This window comes from Peromyscus leucopus, chromosome 7 (genome assembly GCF_004664715.2).
Source record: "Peromyscus leucopus breed LL Stock chromosome 7, UCI_PerLeu_2.1, whole genome shotgun sequence".
NCBI lineage: Eukaryota > Metazoa > Chordata > Mammalia > Rodentia > Cricetidae > Peromyscus > Peromyscus leucopus.
In genome coordinates, this window is record NC_051069.1 from 104,287,298 (window position 1) to 104,307,359 (window position 20,062).

The following is a 20,062-nucleotide window of genomic DNA, read 5'->3' on the forward strand; positions in this document are numbered from 1 at the left end:
TTTAGACAAGAATTGACAGCCCTCTAAACTCATCTCCTGTGGTTGCCATACATAAGTACTGTTATCTCCCAAGACTTTAACAAATGAAGCCCATTCTTTGTTCATGTATCATCCAAGATAGAACATTTGTGAAAGTCCAGGCTTCAAGTTCTACTCTTTCTAATACCTGTTGAAATAAAGGCATATTTGCAAACAAACAACAACAACAATAAAACAAACCATGCTCTTGATGTCTGGCAGACTGTGAAATCGTTTCAGGCACCAGCACCCAGCTTACACCTGAAGAAAAGCTATGTGCACTCAGCCACTCATTTCCCTCCTTCTTCTCTCAGCAAGAATTCCTTCAGACCTTGTTAGGAGAATGCTAGGCAGATTAAGTGGAGAGGAGAGAATGTTCTGGTTCTCCTGGAGCAAACAGACACATGGGGAGGCAGATACAAGGATGGAAGAGTAGACGGCAACCACACCCACAGTGTGGCCTCTGTTCCACTAGGCTGGCCAGTGTTAATCAGGAGACAACATGAAATACAGAAAAGCAAGCATTTCAGTTACTCAAAATTCTGGTTCCTGGATGACTGGGCTTTGCCCCTGATTGTACATGGGCAAATCTTCCCCTGGGAGGTGGGCATGCTCCCTCCTCCTGGGCCTGATGGAGGACCAGGGCTAATGCTCATTGAGAAAGAGTTTTGTTCATATTGCCAACACTCAGGTAGGCAGATCCTTTCCAGCCTCTGGCCTGTACCACATGTCTCCTTCCCTCTGTTTTTAATGCTGTATCTAGACTTCTCCTGCTTTTATGCTAAGTAGCAACTTAATATCTGCCAAGATGCAGGCAAGGTTCTCCAAGTTCAAAATACAAATGCAAAGCTGTGTGTGGACCACCATGGGCAGTCACCAGCATGCTAGTAAGAGAATGGAGCACACATGGCAGATGCACATTCTCTAAAGCAGCCCTCTGTGACAGTCCTGGAACTAACAGCCATATGGGCCAAAGCAGTTCCTGGGATGGGGAGAGAGGCCATGCTGCCACACCAAGGGCCACCACGCCTGGACACAGGGATGACAAGGGACAGCAGGGTGCCAACCCCCACTGCTTCCTCTCTTATTAGTGAGCTTCTGTCAGGGATTGTTTTTTAGTTGTGCAGATGTGGGCGGTGAGGCCAGAGGTAACCCTCCAGTGCTGTTCCTTAGACCTTGACATAGTCTCTTCATGGAGACCCGGAGCTCGGGTAGGCAAGGCTGGTTGACCAGAAAGCCCCAAGGAGCCTGTCTCTGCCTCCTCAGCTGGGATTATAAGCACATGACATCACCTGTAGTGTTTTTTTTTTTTTTTTTTTTTTTTTTTTTTTTTTTTTTTTTTTTTTTTTTTTTTTTGCCTGGGATCTGAGGGCCAAGCTCATTTCCTTGTGCTTGTAAAACTGCCCTGTCTCTCCTGGATTGTTTTTAAAGGGACCGGAGGAGTCTGTTGTAGAACGCTCCCCGCAATGCCGTCTTCAACAGAGTGGCTGTGACTACCCTCAAGAGACCTTCAAGACTGGGCCTGCTGCCATTCCCCTCACAGAAGTAGGCGTGGTGGGGAGGGTCATCAAATCCTTTCCTCAGACCCTGTCCACTCCTTCCTTTACCTCCCTCCCAGACGTATGTAATTCTGGTCAAATTACAAGTGACTTCCTGGTCTCAGGATGTGCTGGAGTATACGGCTGGAGGGAGGTTAACTGAAGGGGGGCTCAACCTAAGCAGCTTTGGGGAAGCCATCATCCATGCGGGGTGAGACTCTTCGGTGGCTCATTTACACCCCTCTAACTCACCCTGTACCACACTCCATAAGTAAGCATGCTAACTCGCTTGCTTGCCAAATGGGCCTTTGAGGAGACCAGTACTTTGGTTTGTCACTGGCGCCGTAATCTGAGGTGAGCAGACAGGACACGGTGTGTGCTCTTGCACAGGAAAAATTCACTTGCAACACTGTGAAAAGACAACCTGTGTGAAAAAGTCAGGGAGGATTTCTCAATGACATTTTCTGCCATGCTACAGGATAATCCAGTGTGGGAAGTGATTGAGTTACTGGGAATAGCAACAAGAGCCAACCAAGATCGTCCATGAACTTTTGATTTATTTGATCTACTAGACATTTTTATTTATATAAAAGACAAATGGCATAGAATGAAAATAAGTGCTTTAGATCTTGATATAAAAAGAATATTGTGCATTCACATTCCTATTTTAATACATGAGTATGGCTGAAGTGTTCAATAAAAGAATAAAACCTTCCCTTTATGCAGAGTAGTGAACAAAAGTCAACATTTTTAGGAATGACAACAATGTTATTCCTTGGTCTTTTTCTTGAATAAGATAAAAAAAAATGACATAAACAAAACAAGCCACAGTAACATGATACTGTGTTCCAGTTTCTGATGATGACCCGGAAGTGAGATCACTTTTGAACCCTAGAAATCCCACTAGTGGACCGGTATTCTACAAATTCACCGCTAGAGGGCGGTGCACAACAGCTGTTGGGAGGGCATCAGGAAGCCCTAAGGTGCAAGTGGGTTTGGGGGATTTCCAAGGTGTTGCACAGCACACGTCCATGGGGCGGAGTACGTAGATTTTTGTCCCACCCCCAACTTGACCATGTATCCTAAAACCCCTGTGATCTGAGGCTTTCCATGGTCCAGACAGAACAAAAGGCTCCTTGGTGGTCCTTCAATCATGTTCCTATTTGGTTGAAAATAAGTAGCTTCAAAAACACACTTTAAAAAAGAAGCTGTTGCTTGCAATATCCACATTTGTTGGTGGATTAACAAGCTTCCTATTAAAGCACATTCTTTGCGCTCATCCAAGTGGACACATATTCCCAGACTTTTCACAGGACTCTTGTATGTCCCCTATTCAAATCCTCGCTCATAGTTTCTGCAAAGGTTAGGACCATGCAGAGACCAAGAACCATAAAGAAAGAGCAGAGAGCTTCCCTTGCAGAGACAAATGGAACTTAATGTGCATACAAAAGAGACTTGACCTAATGGGAATCATGCACAGGAGGTCCTCTGAGGTCCAATTCATGGTCAGCTTCAAATCATAACATCAGACAAGGTATGTGCAGTTTAACATGTTACCAAAGCGAGGTGGCATGAATGCACATTTCTAGCATGTGTATGCATGTGAGGATGTACATGTGGTACATGTATGTCTGGAGGTCAGAGGTCAAAGATAGATGTTGTTTGTCAGGATAGATGTTATTTGTTCACCTTGCTTTGGAGACAGAATCTTCTTAGCTGACCAATAAGCTCCCAGGGATGTTCACCTCCCCAGTGCTGAGATTACAAGTGTCTTCCAATGAACATGGCTGTTTTAATAGGTTCTGGGGGATTGAACTCATGTTCTCTTGCATGTAAAGCACTCATTTTTATTTGCTGACCTATTTTTTTAGCTTCCAAATGCTCATTTCTTAATGGTTCTTGACTAGGAGTAGCTTTCATTTCCACACTGGGATGGGTGTGGGTAATGTGAAAAGTGACTGCTTACCAGTGAGAAATGAAGCAGCTGTGTGTCACAGAGTCATACCTTCTTGCTGTAAATGATGCCCTCTGAGAGGGACCCAGGAATCCCTTCCCTCCTTATCTAGAATTAAGATTTTTCTGTCACATCTCAAATACTTAAAATGAAGCTCAACTTTTTCAGACATTGTGCTGACCAAGCAAAATATGGTCTCAAAGTGTCCCCAGACACAGTTGTATAGTATGGGCAGAGTGTGTCATTCAAATCCTGTCTGCCATTTGGGAACCTGGGAAGATAGAACCCATTGGTGCTATCATGGCAAGCTAGAAATGCCAGCAGGAGAGTGACAAAAATTAAACACAATGAGCCAGCGGAGCTGGATGTGGGGTATGACACAATAAAAAAAAAATGATAACAGCTGGGAATGAATAATAGTAACTCAGGCACAGAAGAAAATCAAAGGACACAATCTATGAGTAGATGGTGGGACAATTTTATGGGTGAGGAAACTGTCTTCTTTGATTCCGGCAGTTTATGAAAGTGGAAAGATGGGGCCAAGTTCCTAGGCTAAGCCTGAAGATTCACAAGTCAGATATTAGGCTTGAATGTCCATGGTAAAATGAAAAGCAAGGCACATGGGAGACCCTGGGGCATAGGGGTGGACTGGAACTTAGCTCCCTGGCTAGGAAAGCACCCTCATGTAGAGGAAAATTATTGCAAAATGAAGTGTTTTGTGGCCAAAGCAGTCTGTGAGGCATGGATCCTTCTCATGCAACTGTCCCCCCAACCCCACATTCAGGGGACCATTGCGTGTGTGATTGTCAAGTGCTAATGCTGTCCCGAGCCCCTTCTGCTCCATTCTGGAGCTCTCCAATAAAAAATAATTTCCCGGGAACATTTGATCTTTTTCTTTGTCTCCATGCAGAGTATGGCTATAGATAGAAAGATATAGACATATATAGATATATAGATATAAAACATAGCTATTCATATTTACATACAGGCATTAATAAAGTGCAAATGTTATTGGCTGTTGTAAAAATCAATCTCATTTCCTGAGGAAGTGCTAATACAGCTTATGCCATGACAAAGTCCAAGGCATAGAATGCTCTCTTTCACTTAGGCCCTGCTGCTGCTGCTGCTGCTGCTGCTGCTGCTGCTGCTGTTGCTGTTGCTGTTGCTGTTGCTGTGGTTGTTTCTGAACATGGAGCAGCTATCAGGAAGAAGGGAGCAAGTCCTTGGTTTTCCAGAAGCATCAGTCAGGACAGCATCCCACTGCCTCTGGTCTTTGGTGAGAGGGCAGCTTCTAGAGGGTTGGTCCAGCCTGCCCAGAAAAAGCTATTTGGTAGTGTTCAGCGAGCCATCTTCTGGAATCTTCTCCTGGGAGCAGCTCCTCCCAGAGAGTCTATCCGGATGCTCCAGCTCACTAAAGCGCTCTGCCACACACTGGGCTGTGAGGCGGGCCTCAGGATCGTGGTCCCAGCACTCTGTCAATGTCTCACACACGATCTGGATGCCCTGCAGAGGAAGGGAGGGGTCCCAAGGGCATCATCAGTGAGTGGTCTCCATGAAATTAGCATCAATATATCATTATCAAATGATGTCCTATCAGAGTAGGACTCAGTCTCTCTAAGTGGTCATGTGTTTGAAGATGTGTGTCAAAGGGTGATATCACTCTCCACCTTAGTTTTTGAGACAGGGTTTCTCAGTGAACCTAGAGCTAGCTGATCTCAGGGTTTCTCACTGAACCCAGAGCTCACTGATCACAGGGTTTCTCACTGAACCAAGAGCTCACTGATCACAGGGTTTCTCACTGAATCCAGAGCCCACTGACTTGGGATCCTTCTGTCATGTCTTCCTCCACACTTGTCTTACAGGTGCACACCACGGCACCAAGCTCTTTACATGGGTACCAGGGATCCAAACTCAGGTTTGCATGCTCATTTGCAAAGCCTTTACTAACTGTGCCATCTCTCCAGTACCTAGGATCCACCCTTGGTGGCACACATTGTATAGATTGTAAGAAATATATCTATTACAGGCTCTAAAAGACCCCCATTTCCCACCTTAGGCTGGATTCTCTCTTTCCCTTGCCTTTCTCGGCCTTTGGAGTTTTACTTTCAGAATGTAACATGGCTAGATCATAGGTACTCTTCTGTTTGAGCAGGGTTGAACACCCAAGCCCAGAGTGGGACAGGCATTAGCCTGGGTTCACTTTGTAAAGTCCATAGCTCATAGAAAGACTCAGAAGTTGCTCCCAGGACTGCCAAGGGTGGCCCCAAGATGTCCCAGTCATCTCCAGTTGACATTAAGCTAGGCCCTTTGACATGGCTGCCTTTGTATGCCAAATATACCTGACTATAAGATATTTTATAGCCTGTCCTCCCCAAGACAGCTCCACCCACTGAGCCTCACCCCTATGTAGGAAAGGTGGTCCAGATAGCAAAGTGCTCTTCTACAGGCTGCATTTCATTTTTCATCAAAAAGATTTCTCTTACTATTTTAAGTCCTTTCAGAAAATCAGAAGGTAAGTAAATAGTCTGAGAGGTGGAAATAGGATCAGCTCCTTCCATGTAGAGGCCAGCATTGCCCCTGGTGACCTCCATACAGGCAGGACAGATACATCTAACACTCTTGTGGGGAGTTGGCACTTGCCTGTCAATACCAGCAACTTTTACAACATCTGGGGAGTTCCCCCACCCCCAGTTCTTGATGTGGAATTAATTGCATAATTCACCTAACTGATGGTATTGATTGATGGCCCTGTTAAGAGTAGAGTGTTATTGTTGCTATACCAGAAACATTTATTTTGTTTTGACACAGTAATTACAGGCAGTAAATTAAATTAAATATTAAGCATTACCTTGAAATCAATAGGGCAACAAATCTCATTAAGAGAAAAAAATGTATTATGCAAATTCTTTTCAGAATTTTATCATAATGAATAACGGCTTCATTATAAGAGCTTCACAGGAGAGACCTCAAGAGATGGTGACTGAGTTTCAACAGAACACACCATTCCTGCACCTTCTAATTCCTGAGTTTTTTCAAACAGTCTTGTATTTTTAGAACCAAAGACAATTTGTCTGAGAGTCTGGTGAAGACCTTGACCCTGGGAAGCCTGGCTTACCTACCCCTTGATCACAGGGCTGGCTCTGGGCCAGGACTGGCTTCTGAACAGGCTTCCTGCCCTATTTGTCTTCCTGATTGAGCCTGGCTTGCTGTTCCTGGTTCTCACTTGAATTCCCTGTGCCTTTAGGCAAACCTATGCACCCATGGCCAGCAAGGATGAAGGACTTCATCCAAGAGAGCGATAGATGGCTTTGCTGGGTGGAAAAGAGTCATTCTTCCAGAGAGAGAGAAAAACGCTCTGTTCACTGAGGCTCTTCCTTGAGTATATCACACATGTGGTCAATTTCTCACATTCACAACCTAATTTTTCTTCTTCTCTTCCAACCTCTGTTATGAGCAGCCTTAACTTCCAGTTCTTTGGAAGGAATGACAGAGAGTGGTGTGGATGTCACTCAACAGGCTGGCCTCTGCCTCCTTTACCAGCAAGCTCTTCTTCATTGCTTTCCCGGCCTCCCACGCATGCTCATACAGGCTTCCCTCTCATCTCCATGAACAGCCAGAAGATACAAGCACATCAGCTACTGGACAACCCTGCTTGTTTCCAACTGCAAAGTATTTCTTTGTGAAGGTGAAGAACCCCAGCAGAATAAAGTCGGAGCCCAGAGGGAATGAGATAGAGGCTCCTGATGTGAAGGCGCAGGAGTAGATGGCAGACACAGCTAGCAAAGTATCTTAGCACTGAATCAAGAGGGCTTGGGAACAGTGGCCAGTGTCTTACAGTAGTCATCTGAAAACTCTCTGTGTATGCTGTATAAGCCTGGTGATGGCAACTTACGACAACAGGGTCATCCACTTATATTGAAATTTTCCTTAGGGACACAAACCTGACAGGTTTACAGAGAACCGGGTGCCCTGTACTCAGAGTTAAGCTCCATCTCCCAGAATTCTCTATGGCCCACAAGCAGACTTCCCTGCATGCACCTTCTGACCTTTCAAAGCCAGCACTTCTTACCTGGTGGTTGAGCCAGAAGCTGGGGATTTCAGGCCGCCCTCGGTCTCTCAGGACATTGTCCTTCATGCTCTCCACACAGGGGTGCTCCCTCACCTTGGAACCAAACGGGGGTTCATAATCTTTCACTTCTGTGAAGAAAACAGGAAGACACAGGCCAGTTAAGCATAGGGCAGCACACGGCCGGAGACACGTGCTTGGTGAGTGCCTGGCTGGATAATATGAGGAAATAATGGCAGGATGAACCTGTCATTGCTAGAACACTTTTAACGATAGTGGATAAAATGAGAAGGAAGGGGTGGTGGTAGAAGAATGCTGGGAAATATTCTACTGGTGATGGTTCAGTCCTTCTAGGCATCATGCTAATAGCTGATACCTAGGGAATAAGGCAGACAGGGACCCAGCTTTCCCATCAATGCAGGCATGCTCAATGAGGGGATACTGTTTCTAAGGAAGGAAAGAGGTTCTTTGGTGGTGGGAAAACCTTACATATCGTGGGATGGAGAGAGAGAGAGAGAGAGAGAGAGAGAGAGAGAGAGAGAGAGAGAGAGAGAGAGAGAGAGAGAGAGAGAGAGAGAGAGAGAGAGCTCAGCAGTAAGCATGTGCACCTCCAGGAGACCAGAGTTTGGCTCCCAGCACCCAAGTTGGGGGGGTCTCACTTACTTCAGCTCCAGGGGATCTGATGCCCTCTTCTGGCCTTTATAGGCACTGCATTCATGTGCACATCTTTATAGGCACACATTCATATACAGTTACACATAATTACAAAAATAAAAAATAAAATCTTTTTAAAAGCCACATGTATTACAATTCTTCTGGTCCTCCATAGGCCCATGGTATACAAACAGATTCAACAAAATGTGTTCAATTTTATGGGAACATCAGCCCTACAAAGTCAAAATTCTGAAAGAGGCTGTAACCTGTATGGTTCCTGAAGACATTGCTAAAGGAAGTAAGTCAGATACTAAAGGGCAAATATTATGTGGTTCCACATAATGTCTCCCCAGAACTCACTGGAGATTCAGCACCATCATGAGGCACCAATATGGAGGGCCAGGTAGGACCTTCCTAGTTGGCTGAGGGAAGTTCTTCACTAATAAATCTCATGGATCACCATGGATCCATCTCATGGATCAGGCTAATGCCTCCATGGATTGTTTGGAGAGTGCATCTTTTATTACAGCCAGTTTAAAGCTGCTGTGGCAGTACAAGGTCTCATCCAGCACTTGGGATGCTGAGGCATGAGGGTCATGAGTTCAGGGCTAGCCTAGGATACATAGGGAGAACCTATCCAGACAAAACCAGCCAGTCTCCTCACCCTGTGGTGGGGAGAAGAGCGGCACCAGGCTGCACTGCTGGATTTCCTTGTCTCCAGAACCCTGAGTCAACAGAAAGCTTTTTCCTTTATCAATACTGACTCAGCCGCAAGGATTGCATTATGGCAGTAAGAAGGGGCTAAATCTCCTTAGAGACAAATTCACAGAGATGAAGAGAGAATGGTGTCTATCTAGGGGTTAGGAGATGAATATCAGGGAGAAGGGATAGAAATGTGGGGTTAGCACTTATAGTCAGTATACAGTTTCAGAGGGGGAAGATGAGAGAGTTCTGGGGCTGGGATGTAGCTCAGTGGTAGAGTACTTGCCTAGCATGCACAAGGTCCTGAGTTCAAGTTCAATCACCAACACCACTGAAGGAAAGTGTGTGTGTGTGTGTGTGTGTGTGTGTGTGTGTGTGTGTGTGTGTGTACTGAAGGGGAAGGCTGGGCTACAGTCCACACTTTCCCCAAAAGTTTGCAGGATCTTTGGCCTTTAACTTGATAATTTTCCTTAATGAGCAAAAATGTCAGTACTTTGCCTTCTGTGCTAAGAATGGAAGATGCTTCCGTGGTCAAATGGAATTGAAAGAGGACTAGCCTGTTTTATTTTTCTCTTTCTTTTTCCCAGGAGTTGTGTCTGCTTTTTTCAGCCTCACCCCGGTAGAAAAGCTGTCAGGATCTTATTTTATTGTTTTATTTGCTGGCTGATTTTTAAAAATAGTATTCCTATTTATTCTTTGAAATTTTCATATATTTATACATTACATTTTGATGATATCCATCTACTACCACCTCTCTAACTCTCCCCAGTGACCCCTCCCCTGTTCCTAACTTTATGTTCTCCTTCTTTGTTATCAATACCCACAGGGTATTTTTAGTAGCTTATTTTTCATAGATTTTTAATTTTCTCTTATTATATTTTAGAATGCAATTGCATTTATGACATTGAGATGAACACAAACCCTCTTTGTCCCCTTTTGATTTCAAACATCCCAAGAAATTCATCTACACACTGGTCTTAGGGTAAATTCTGAAATCTGACTTGTGGGGTACGTAAACACCACTTCTTTCTCCTATTCCCTATCCGCCATCAGACTGTTGATGCTGAGGCTGAAGACTGAGGGGGATTTTGTGTTTTTCTCTGCTTGGTGCTTCCAGCTTTGCTTTATACGCAGACAGCACCCAGTAAATACAAACTGGGATGAGTTCAAGCAAGAGCTGAAGCCAGGAGGGTCAGAGCCAGCTCCAGAGGAGACACCATGCTCATCACCTCCTTCCTCTGCAGTGAATGGAGTGACCGAGGGACCACCATCGTCCCTTCCACACTATCTCATGGTCCAATCCAACCCAACAGACAGGTCAAGATGGCATGAGGTTTGTGTGACATATAAATTGCTCGTTCTATGCTGCGTTGGGCCACAGACCCTCCGTTTTTAACTCTTTCGCTGCTGTTGCAGCTGTTTTCTTGCCTGACTAGACACCCTTTACCAAGCCACGTCCTCCAGAGCAGTTCAAGTGTTGACAACGGGCCTCGATCTTTCCCCTTTCTCTGCAGAGTTATACTGGGCTGGTGGAAATACCCCAGCCTGGGGATGCCTGGACATGACACCTACCCACCAGTGGCAGCCATGTCACAAGGTGACATGTGTGTTGACTAGTCCAATCTTCTTCTTGCCTCTACAAGCCACTCTAAGAGCTTCTGTGAGACAAGGCTGAGGCCAGGCTCTCTGAATGGTGTAGAAATCACAGCTCAGCTCTTTCTCCCTGACTGTCTCTGCTTCCCATGAGACCTGCTCCTCAATAAACAATGGCCTGCAAATCTTCACTTGGGTCCTACTTCTGGCAATGCTGGTCCAAGCCAGCTGTCCATGAAGAGCTTCCTTCTTTCTTTTTTGGTTTCTGTCTGCTTAGCTTCCTATATGAAGATAACTGCCACTCCACCATGAAGGAGCTTGCAAAGCCCTTCCTTGAGAAGTAGAAAGGATGCTCAGAACATTACAGCATTATGGGGATCTGATGAAGTGCCTTTGCCTGTCCAGAAGGCTTCCTTGCTTTCTCCTTCCCAGGGAACACTTTAGAGAGTGTTCCAGAAGCCACAATCCCATGCCCATGCTCAGAAACGACAGGCAGGACATTGCAACAAATGAGAGGAAAATATCAAGATGACACTCTGGCCCACTGTCCACCTCATGGCTGCCAGGCCCAAAGAGCAAAGCAAACACTTTCATGGTTGAATCATTGACTCAAGCTAGCTTATTCCACTCCAAGTTCGAACCCTCAAAGTCATTTGTGATAGCTCCTCTTCATTGTCACCTTGACAGACTTGGATCATCTGGGAGAATCACCTCTGGGTGTGTTCTTGAGGTTCAGGGTAAGAGGACCCTGTTCTTATGTGTGCAACAGCATCCAATGGGCTCCATTCTTAAACTAAATCAAAAGGCACAAAGGAGAAATCCAGTTGAATCCATACATTCCCTCCCTGCTTCATGACGATGGACACAGAACGTGACCACCAGTCACCTCATGTTCCTGTATCCATGATGGACTGGCCCCTCAAACTATGAGTCTATATAAACCTTTCCCTTCTTAAGTTGCTTTGGCCACAGCTGTCAATCACAGCACTTACTTTAATGTTTAAGTTCAGTGTGGGCCAAAGGAGGCTTCTGAGGAGAACGGGAGAAGGTGGCTGCAGAGATGATGTAATGGATGCTCAGGTGGAAAAGGAGATAAGGCATACATTTTTTCCCAAAGCAAGGGAAAGCTTAACCAAGTTTCCCCTGTTTTTCCTGAGACCTTGGGAGCTGTAAGACTTCCTGTGCTCTAAAGTCCTACTTCCTCTCTTCGGCTAAAATAGGGAAGGGAGGTCAAGGGTCATTCATCCGCAAGGCGCTGGCAGAGACAACCGTCTGTGCCACACCGGGAGGATCTGAGGGCGATGCTGCTTCTAAGTTTAAAATGGAAAAATGGAGGGGTGGGGGGTGTCAAAGAAGATCATGTGATCCAAACTGGTGGGTGCCTGTCCCTTGAAAGTGACCTTTCAGAGGCTACAGTGGTGCACACCTGTCATCTCAGCACTGGGGAGGCTGAGGCCGAGGGACATGGTAAATCTGAAGCCAGCTAGGGCTACACAGAGACCTCTAGGCAGACAGTCTGGGCTACAAGTGAGACCCTTTCAAAAATTAGTCAATCAATCATCACTCAGTAATGGCTCAGGTTAGGAGTGGGGTGGGGGCAGGATTTGAAGTGCGCACATCACATTTGTTTATTTATTCATCTGCGCACAAGCTCTGGTGCACTTCTTGAGGTCAGAGGTCAGAGAACAACTTGTGGGAGTTGCTCACTCTCTCCTTCCACCATCTGAGTCCTGGGACTTGAACTCAAGAGCTCAGGCGTGGCAGCTGGTGCCCCCACTGTCTGAGCCACCTTGTATCCTTCTGCACACATTTCAAACCGAACTTTTATTAACCCCTGAAAACGCCACCTTTGCTCACTATATGCTTCCACGGCAGATAACAACACATGCTACACTTTTTTGCTTATCATGGGTTTTGTTGATTCTTCTCTCTGGGGTCTTTCCCCTCATTTTGAACACCCTACTTCTGGCCTTGCTTTCTTCTCTCGTGTCCCACAAGTGTGCCGAGATGACTCACATCTGGCTGTGTGGATACCTGCCACCAGCCGACGTGTCTAGCATCTGCTCTGGGCACCAAAGAAGAGGTCCTGCTTACTCCTTTTGTGGCTATTCAGGCAATCCCATCTGCTGTTCTCTGAACCTGGGGACATGAACGATGCACGGAAAGTCATTCCCTCCTGGGTTTTCTAAATGCTCCTTGGTTCAAATTTGCTTCAGATTTTGGCAGAGATCCACCCTTAACTCGGAACAAGGAAGCAGACCCCTGAGTTAAAACCTGAACTCTGAGAAACAAGGTCGAGGTCAGACTTCTGAGGGAGAAGTTTTCCAGGCAGGGATCCTGTGCTCGGTGCATGGGCACTGACGGCCATTGAGGGAATCTCATACTCTGTACCATACATGAAATAGTCCTAGGAACGGAGCAGCATGGAGGACTGACAGCGTACTGGGGGCCTGAACTGCTTTGGCTCCTGGTATCTCCAGCCTGGAAGACTGCAGTCCACCTGTTCAGTGAAAGCTAAAGTCACATGGACTCCGCCCATCTACTTATCTTTCTTATCGGTGCTTAAAGTATTTTAGAAAATGCACATGTTTAAACCCATAAAATCACTAAATGAAAGTTTCTAGAAAAACCCAATCTCCTCTCATCACTTCCACAACGGTGGCTTTGGTGAGATTAAACGGTGCTTAAACCATTACCTTATTGGTTATAAGTGAGCACTTCTCGATTTACTTTTCATAAAAGATCAGGTGAGTTGCCCTCAGTTCAATGGAGAGAGGCTTCAGCAAAGCACAGCAGAAATGAACTGTAGGAAAAATGAGGCCAGCTGGGCATCTCTAGCTATACCGCGTTGCTATTGAGGTCACCTGGTCCAGTCCTGAGACGGCTCAGGGTGTAAGGGCCTCTGCTGCCAAGCCTGAAGACCCGAGATTCATCCCGAGAGCCACGTGGTGGAAGGCGAGAGTCCTCCGATCTCTACAAGCACCCCATGGCATACGTGTGCCTCCTCGACAAATAATTTCATGAAAATGTAAAGTCACTTAGACTCATTCTGGGGTCCTTCCTTATCCTATAGCGGGTCTGAAACAAGCACCTTAAGCACATTGGCTTTAAATGTGCCAGGGCAGTGGGAGCTGGGTCATGGTAAGGGAACATGAATGGAGGTGTCTCAGCATGTTTTAAGAGTGTCAAAGAGCCAGGTGGAGGATGCTGAGGAGCACTCTGGAGGGATGTGATCCAACACCTGCAGTTCACCTTTAAGAACAGAGGCTCAGCTGGGCTGCCTGGAGCAGGCCTTTAATCCCAGCTCTCCTGGAGGGGGGAGGTGGGGGGTGGGGGGGTGAGACAGGGGCAGTACTTGTGAGTTCAAGGCCAGCCTGGTCTACAGATCTAGTTCCAGGACAGCCAGGGCTACACAGAGAAACCCTGTCTTGAAAAACAAAACAGAGAAAGAGACAGAGAGACAGACAGAGAGAGAGAAGAAAAGAAAAGTGAGTCTGGAAAACAAAGGATTCCGAGCTGCTCCTGGAATCTCAGGGACCCTGCAGACTGGCCTTGTCTTGTTAAGAAGTTATTATACTTTCTTCTCTCCACCTGGCATTTCAGAAAGTGCTCCCCCAATCCTGTCCACAGCATGCACTGCTAGGGGATACCCCACCCACTGAAAACCTGACAAATGTCTCCCTTCCTGCCAACCTTGGTGAGGTCCTCTCTGGCATAAGCCCTCAGGAAGGGCTCTTTAGGGTCTGCTAGATGGAGACAGTTGGTAATTTCTAAACAAGCTATGTAAAAACTACTAATTAAAAAGAAATCCCCTTAACTGTTATGATTTCCCTGCAGTGTACCCAAACACTTGTGTATTCTGGCTTTGGGAAAGGTGGGGCAGTGGTAGGGCTGGGGGTGGAGAAAGAACAAGACAGTCCTATTCTTTAACCACTGACAGCAGGGGAGGATGGGCAGACAGCAGGGGAGGATGGGGTTGGCATGGCACCAGTGCACTGTTTACTCAGGTTCCTCTTTGCGGGATCCAGGGTGCTCAGACTACAGCAGATGTCTCCACCACAGCTAAACCAGCCCATCCTGAGAGTTCTCGGACTGAATGTCCTGTGTCCCCACACTGTTCAAAACACACCTTCTCTAAGAGACCTTTGTTTTTCTGCTGCCTGGAACTTTCTCTTCCTTCCCTTCCCCCTGCTGAGGACCAGCCGCTGCTGCTCTTCCTTGCTCTCAGGAGGTCCCCCAGCTCCTCTGAAGGGAAACAGCCTGCCCTTCTCTGCATCAGCACAGACCTGCCCCCAGACAGCATGGGTACGGCTTTGGCCATCAGCATCTGCCTCACAGCTGTTGTGGCTGTCTTTGGACAGCGTCCCCTAAGGCAGCGCTCCTCTGGTTTTATATTTTCTTTCCAAATGGTGCTGTCTTGGAGTCCAGTCAAAGCAAATGGTTTCCATCCTGGTCTTCCTGAAGTTTCTCCAAGCCTCCTTCCCTGTTCCGTTCGGCCTGGCCCATTGTTCTTTCGATACTTCTTCAAGAAGGAGCTCTCTGCGTCAAACCCTTGCTCACTGACCGCTGGGTGTCAGCTTCTGTGCTGAGGTCCAAGTGACCAGGGTTTGGGTCGGTCTGCATGTGGGCCAGTGCTGGCTGGGGATGAATACATCGCGGTGCCTGCTGTATTCCCCAGAGGGGGCCTTAGACACCTCCCTCATCCGACTCCCACACACCACTGTGCAAACGCTTGCCCGGACCCCGGGCCAAGCCCTGGCCTGGGACAGAGGTTCTTTGTAAAAGAGAAGCCAATCTCAGTTCTACCCTTGCCCAGTGGAGATCTCCTGTCTTCTCTCCATTAGGAAGCAGAGGCACACCAACCACCCTTCCATCCTGTTCTCCTTGAACAACTCAGTTTGCTCTCTTCATTTTTTTTTAATGAATCTTTTGAGATGCTCAAAGTGTCTGAAGTCTGCTGGAATTTTCTTGCTAAAATGATCACACCCACCCATCCCTTGCTGGCCACCAGATCTGCTGCTGACCTATCCCGGCTTCACTCCTCACTAGAGCTGCTGGCCGGGGGAGAGGGACCCTTTGGACCTCTGCTCTGCCAGGTGTAGTGCTCTTCCCAACATTCCAGTACCAGGAGGCTGAGCTGAGGCAGTCGTGAGGGTGACGCCTCTGTGAGTTTCCTAGCAAGACCATGCCTCACAAACAAAAACGGACTCCTGTTCCTCAGCAGGGAGCAGAGTGCCTGGACACAGAGTCATTCATTAGATGTCACCTGAGTGAGTGAACGAAATGGATAAGTGGAGGAATGTATGAAGGACTACATCCTTGGAGAAAGCAGGAGAAAGAAGTCAGATTTTAAGGCATCCGTGTACAGAGGCAGAGCCTTGGCTCTGGTAACTGGGATCTGGGGGCTGGGAAGAGGACTGTCAGTAAAATGCTTGCCTAGCAAATACCGGGGCCTGGATTTTATCAGAAGAAACCAAAATTAAAAATCCCAGGTGTGGCAGCACATGCCTGTCATTCTAGAGGAGGTGGAGGCAGGTGCATACTTGGGGCTGGCTGACCAGTCAGTCTGGCCTACTTGGCAAGTTCTAAGGAAATGAGACATTTTGTCTCAAAAAAAAAAAAAATAAATAAAATAAAATAAAGTGGACATTGCCTGAGAACAGTACTGAGGTTGACCTCTGGTCTACTCTCTCTCTCTCTCTCTCTCTCTCTCTCTCTCTCTCTCTCTCTCTCTCTCTCTCTCTTCTCACACACACACACACACACACACACACACACACACACACACACACATGCATACAAGCTCTCTCACAACACACAGAGAGACCCAGACACATGCATGCACACTCTGGAATTCATCAAGGGAGACAGGAAAATTCAGGGATGCAGATTTTCAGAAATGAGGTCCCTAGGGAGTACTGCCTCATCCAGTACTTCTCAAGAGCTGTGCCTCCAGTGCAGGATGCATAGAGGGGCTCTGACCCCCACACACTACTCTGGGTATTCATTTTCCCTGTTCTCCCCACCAATCAGGCTGACTCTGTCCCAGGAAGGGAAGGCCTGTGGCTACAGGGTCCTGGCTCCGTGGTTGTCCCACCCCTGGACACTGGTTTTCTCATCTGTGTAGGGAGGCTGACTGCAGTGTGCCCCAAATGTGATTCTGGTGGATTCAACACACTGATGATGAAGTGACTGCCTTGGCGATGGTGTCTGTGATTCCCCGGGGGCTTTCTTAACCTGGACCAAACCTTCCTCCTCTTCACTCCACTCTCCCCTTTCTGTGATCGTCTGGGCAGCTTTGTGGTGAACTGCACGCAAAAGGAAGCTTAGATTCAGCTTCAGACTTAACTATTCATCATCTGTTTACACTGTCTTCCTGGTAATGCCGAGGGGAACACCCCCAGGGCTGGGCTGTGCGCTTTTCCCTCCCTGGGGCTGCTCTGCACAGAGTCCAGGCTGACACACTGCTCCTCCCTCGGCATCCACTGATTTAGGCTGGCCTGGACGCTAGCTAGCTCCCTGTCTGTCTCCTTCTGCTGGTCCTTTAACAGCTGTTGTATAACTGACAGCCCCTGACTGCAGGGAAGTTCATACCACAGTGTTAGTCCCAGAAAACTGCTTGAAATGGAGTCCAGAGACAGGTCCTGAAAGGAGTTGATGGGGAGATTCTCAGTGAGGACAAAGCTTGGGGCCGGCTGGGGCCAGAGAAGGGAGGAGGGGCCTAAGGTGATGAAGGGGCTAGGCTTGGCATCCACAGGAAAGTCACACTCACCATCATCACAGAATCCTAAAGTAAGGCAGGAAGGACTTAATTCTCCTGGGACATCTGTCCACATAATGCCAAATATCCTGCTTCATGTAGAAGGGATATTAGCTGACCCAATTGTGGGGTAAAAATAGAAATATATTCTGCATTGTTATTTAAATTAATTAATTAATGATTATTGTGGGAGGGTGTGGGTGCATGAGCCACAGCATGTATGTGGAGGTCAGAACTCTGTAACGTCAGTTCCCTCCTTCCACCTTTACATAGGCTCCAAGGATTGAACTCAGATCATCAGTAAGCACCTCTGCCCTGAGCCATCTCAAGGGGCCTGCGTTTACTACTGCTACTACTGCTTACTATTATTGTAATTACATTATTATTATTATTATTATTATTATTATTATTACCCTTCCTCTTTGGAATTCAACAGCTGATGAAAAGAATAATCATACATCATCATGTGAGTAAAGATCACACTTTGGAAGAAGCAGTTACAGTTCCCCTCTTACACTGAAACATCAAAGTCCCCTAGCAAGTAGAGTAACTTGTTATCTATTGTATTAGAAAGGTGATAAATATAATATGTATGTGTATATGTTTAAAAAGCATGTGCTTTTTTTTTTTTTAAGTGCAAGTCTTTCTAGCAGACTCCAAAATTCTGGGGTGACAACCAGACCGGCTTGTCCACCTGCGATTCTGGAGAGACGAGGATGCAGAAGCCTGTGTCTGCGGGGGACACATTTCATGTTTCATGTGCTCTCCATGTATAAAAATCACATGAAAATAAATGTTTCTGACATAAATCCTGGGTTAACCAAGTTATCTTTAAGGTCTTTAAATTGTCTTAAAAGACATTTAGAAAATGATGTAAGGGTCTGAGGAGATACCTCAGTTGCCATGAGCACTTGAGTTTGGATTCCCAGCACTAAAGTTAAAAAAGCTGGATGTGGTGGCATGCACTTGTAATCTCAGTCCGGGAAGGCAGGGGCGGGTGGGTCCCTGGAGCTCACTGGCCACCCAGCCTAGCCAAATCAGACAGGCCCAAGTTCAGTGAGACTCTCTCTCAAAAAACCAAGCGGAGAAGTACCATGGAAGACACTAGAGGTTGGCTTCTGCCTCCACAGGTGCGCACACACTAACACACACATGCACACATACACACACAAATCTGATACTTTTAGAAGAGGCTGACGTGTTCTCAGGGATGTGCCACATGATGTCACACACTTCAATCTAGTGATGTCTATGAGGGAGTGGAGACTAGAGAATCAGGGGTGGGGAGTTACCAACAAACAAGGACAGCCGAAACAAAGGGATGCCAAGAGGGGTTCCATTCAATTTCTGCCCGTTTTTACCACAGAAGGTTGTAAAGGGTTTTTCTGAGATGAACTAAAGAAATGGATCCTGGTTCCTTCCACGGGGAAACTTGTTTATCCCGTAGCTTTTTTTAGAAACCATAAAAGTTGGCAAGCGTGGCTCTGTCTCATGTGTGCCTCAATTCTTCCTCACTCAGCAAATATCAACAGGAAAGGGCTCTTGTCAGTGACAACAATGAACGCAGAATGCACCAGAGCCTTGGGCTGACTACCTTGTTAGAACTGGAGACCAGACACGATCTCAGGGGCTGTTTACAGAAGCACGGCGGCTCCCAGAGCTCGGGAGAAGATACCGCTAGCCAGGTAAATTGATTCTGTCGGGGACAGCGGTATCTTTGACTCCATTCCTATCAGTCTACAGAGTCATTTTGGAGCTGTCAAAGCTTCCAAGCAGAAAATCATTTACGATGGCTAGTAGTTGATTAAACAAATTTAACTATGAAGAAAACACCACACACACACACACACACACACACACACACACACACACACAGCTACTTTTAGGAGTGTAGAAGAAGACCTCTTAGGCAGGAAACCAGGAGAGAATTGTGCCAGCCAGATAGGAATCACCATCTCCACAGAAGCCAGAGATATAGAGGACAGTGGTTCAATAAGGGATGAGGAAAAGGTGACCTAGATCCTCCTTGGGGTTATGGGGAGCCAAACATATTCTGCAAGGGATGAGGACTCAGAACCAGTAATGAGTCCAGTTGGGATGGCAAGTTTGGGTTAGTAACCAGAGAGGCCACTATGTGAGCAACAAAATAAGTAATACCATTATTGGACATCCACAGAATGGAAGAAATACCCATTGACCCAGCTGATAGAATTGCACAAATAATGGATAAATACCAAGGGATAGTGAGAGGAAGAGTAGAGATTCCCTCAGAGTAAAATACCTACTAATTAACAAGGGGTAAGAAAAAAACATTTGCATGAGGCAAATGCCACAGTGATAATCCTTTAAAGTGGGAATTCTCAGTAGACCCTCAAATTAACAGGTGAGGCCAGAGACAAGTCAGAGTCTCTTCCCTTGTGTGGCAGTCAGACTTCTTAGCTGACATCAGCATCCCTTCCATGTGCAGAGAAGTCACCACAGTGTCTGTGGCATCCTTGTTCCAGACATGTCATCTCCATCTAATGAGAAAACACCAGCAGAACCCAAAGTAGGTGCAGGCTCTGAGGTGCTGGTTTCAATTTCACAAGTATTAAGGTCATAGAAGACTCCAGAAACAGCTCAGTGAGATCCATGCGAATCCTAACCTGAGTCCTTTTCCGGGAAAGCACATTCCTGGTGATTCTGGAGTGTAAGCACATTCCTGGTGATTCTGGAGTGTAAGCGAGGTCTAGGGGTCAACACAGAGCACTGCACCAATGTTAATGTCCTGGCTTCAA

The 20,062-nt window shown here is 46.6% G+C and overlaps 1 protein-coding gene across 2 annotated transcripts in view; it reads right to left on the minus strand.

Annotated features, from left to right (window-relative positions):
* Positions 1–2,095: 2,095 nt before the first annotated feature.
* Tgfbr2 (transforming growth factor beta receptor 2) overlaps positions 2,096–20,062 on the minus strand; it is a 98,302-nt gene continuing 80,335 nt past the window's right edge. For both annotated transcript variants that reach the window (XM_028886524.2, XM_028886525.2), the window contains 2 exons: positions 7,580–7,707; positions 2,096–5,013 (listed from right to left, as the gene is read on the minus strand). In XM_028886524.2, coding sequence (XP_028742357.1) covers positions 4,834–5,013; positions 7,580–7,707 — 308 coding nt within the window. In that variant the 3' untranslated portion in view covers positions 2,096–4,833. The remainder of the gene's footprint in view (positions 5,014–7,579; positions 7,708–20,062) is intronic.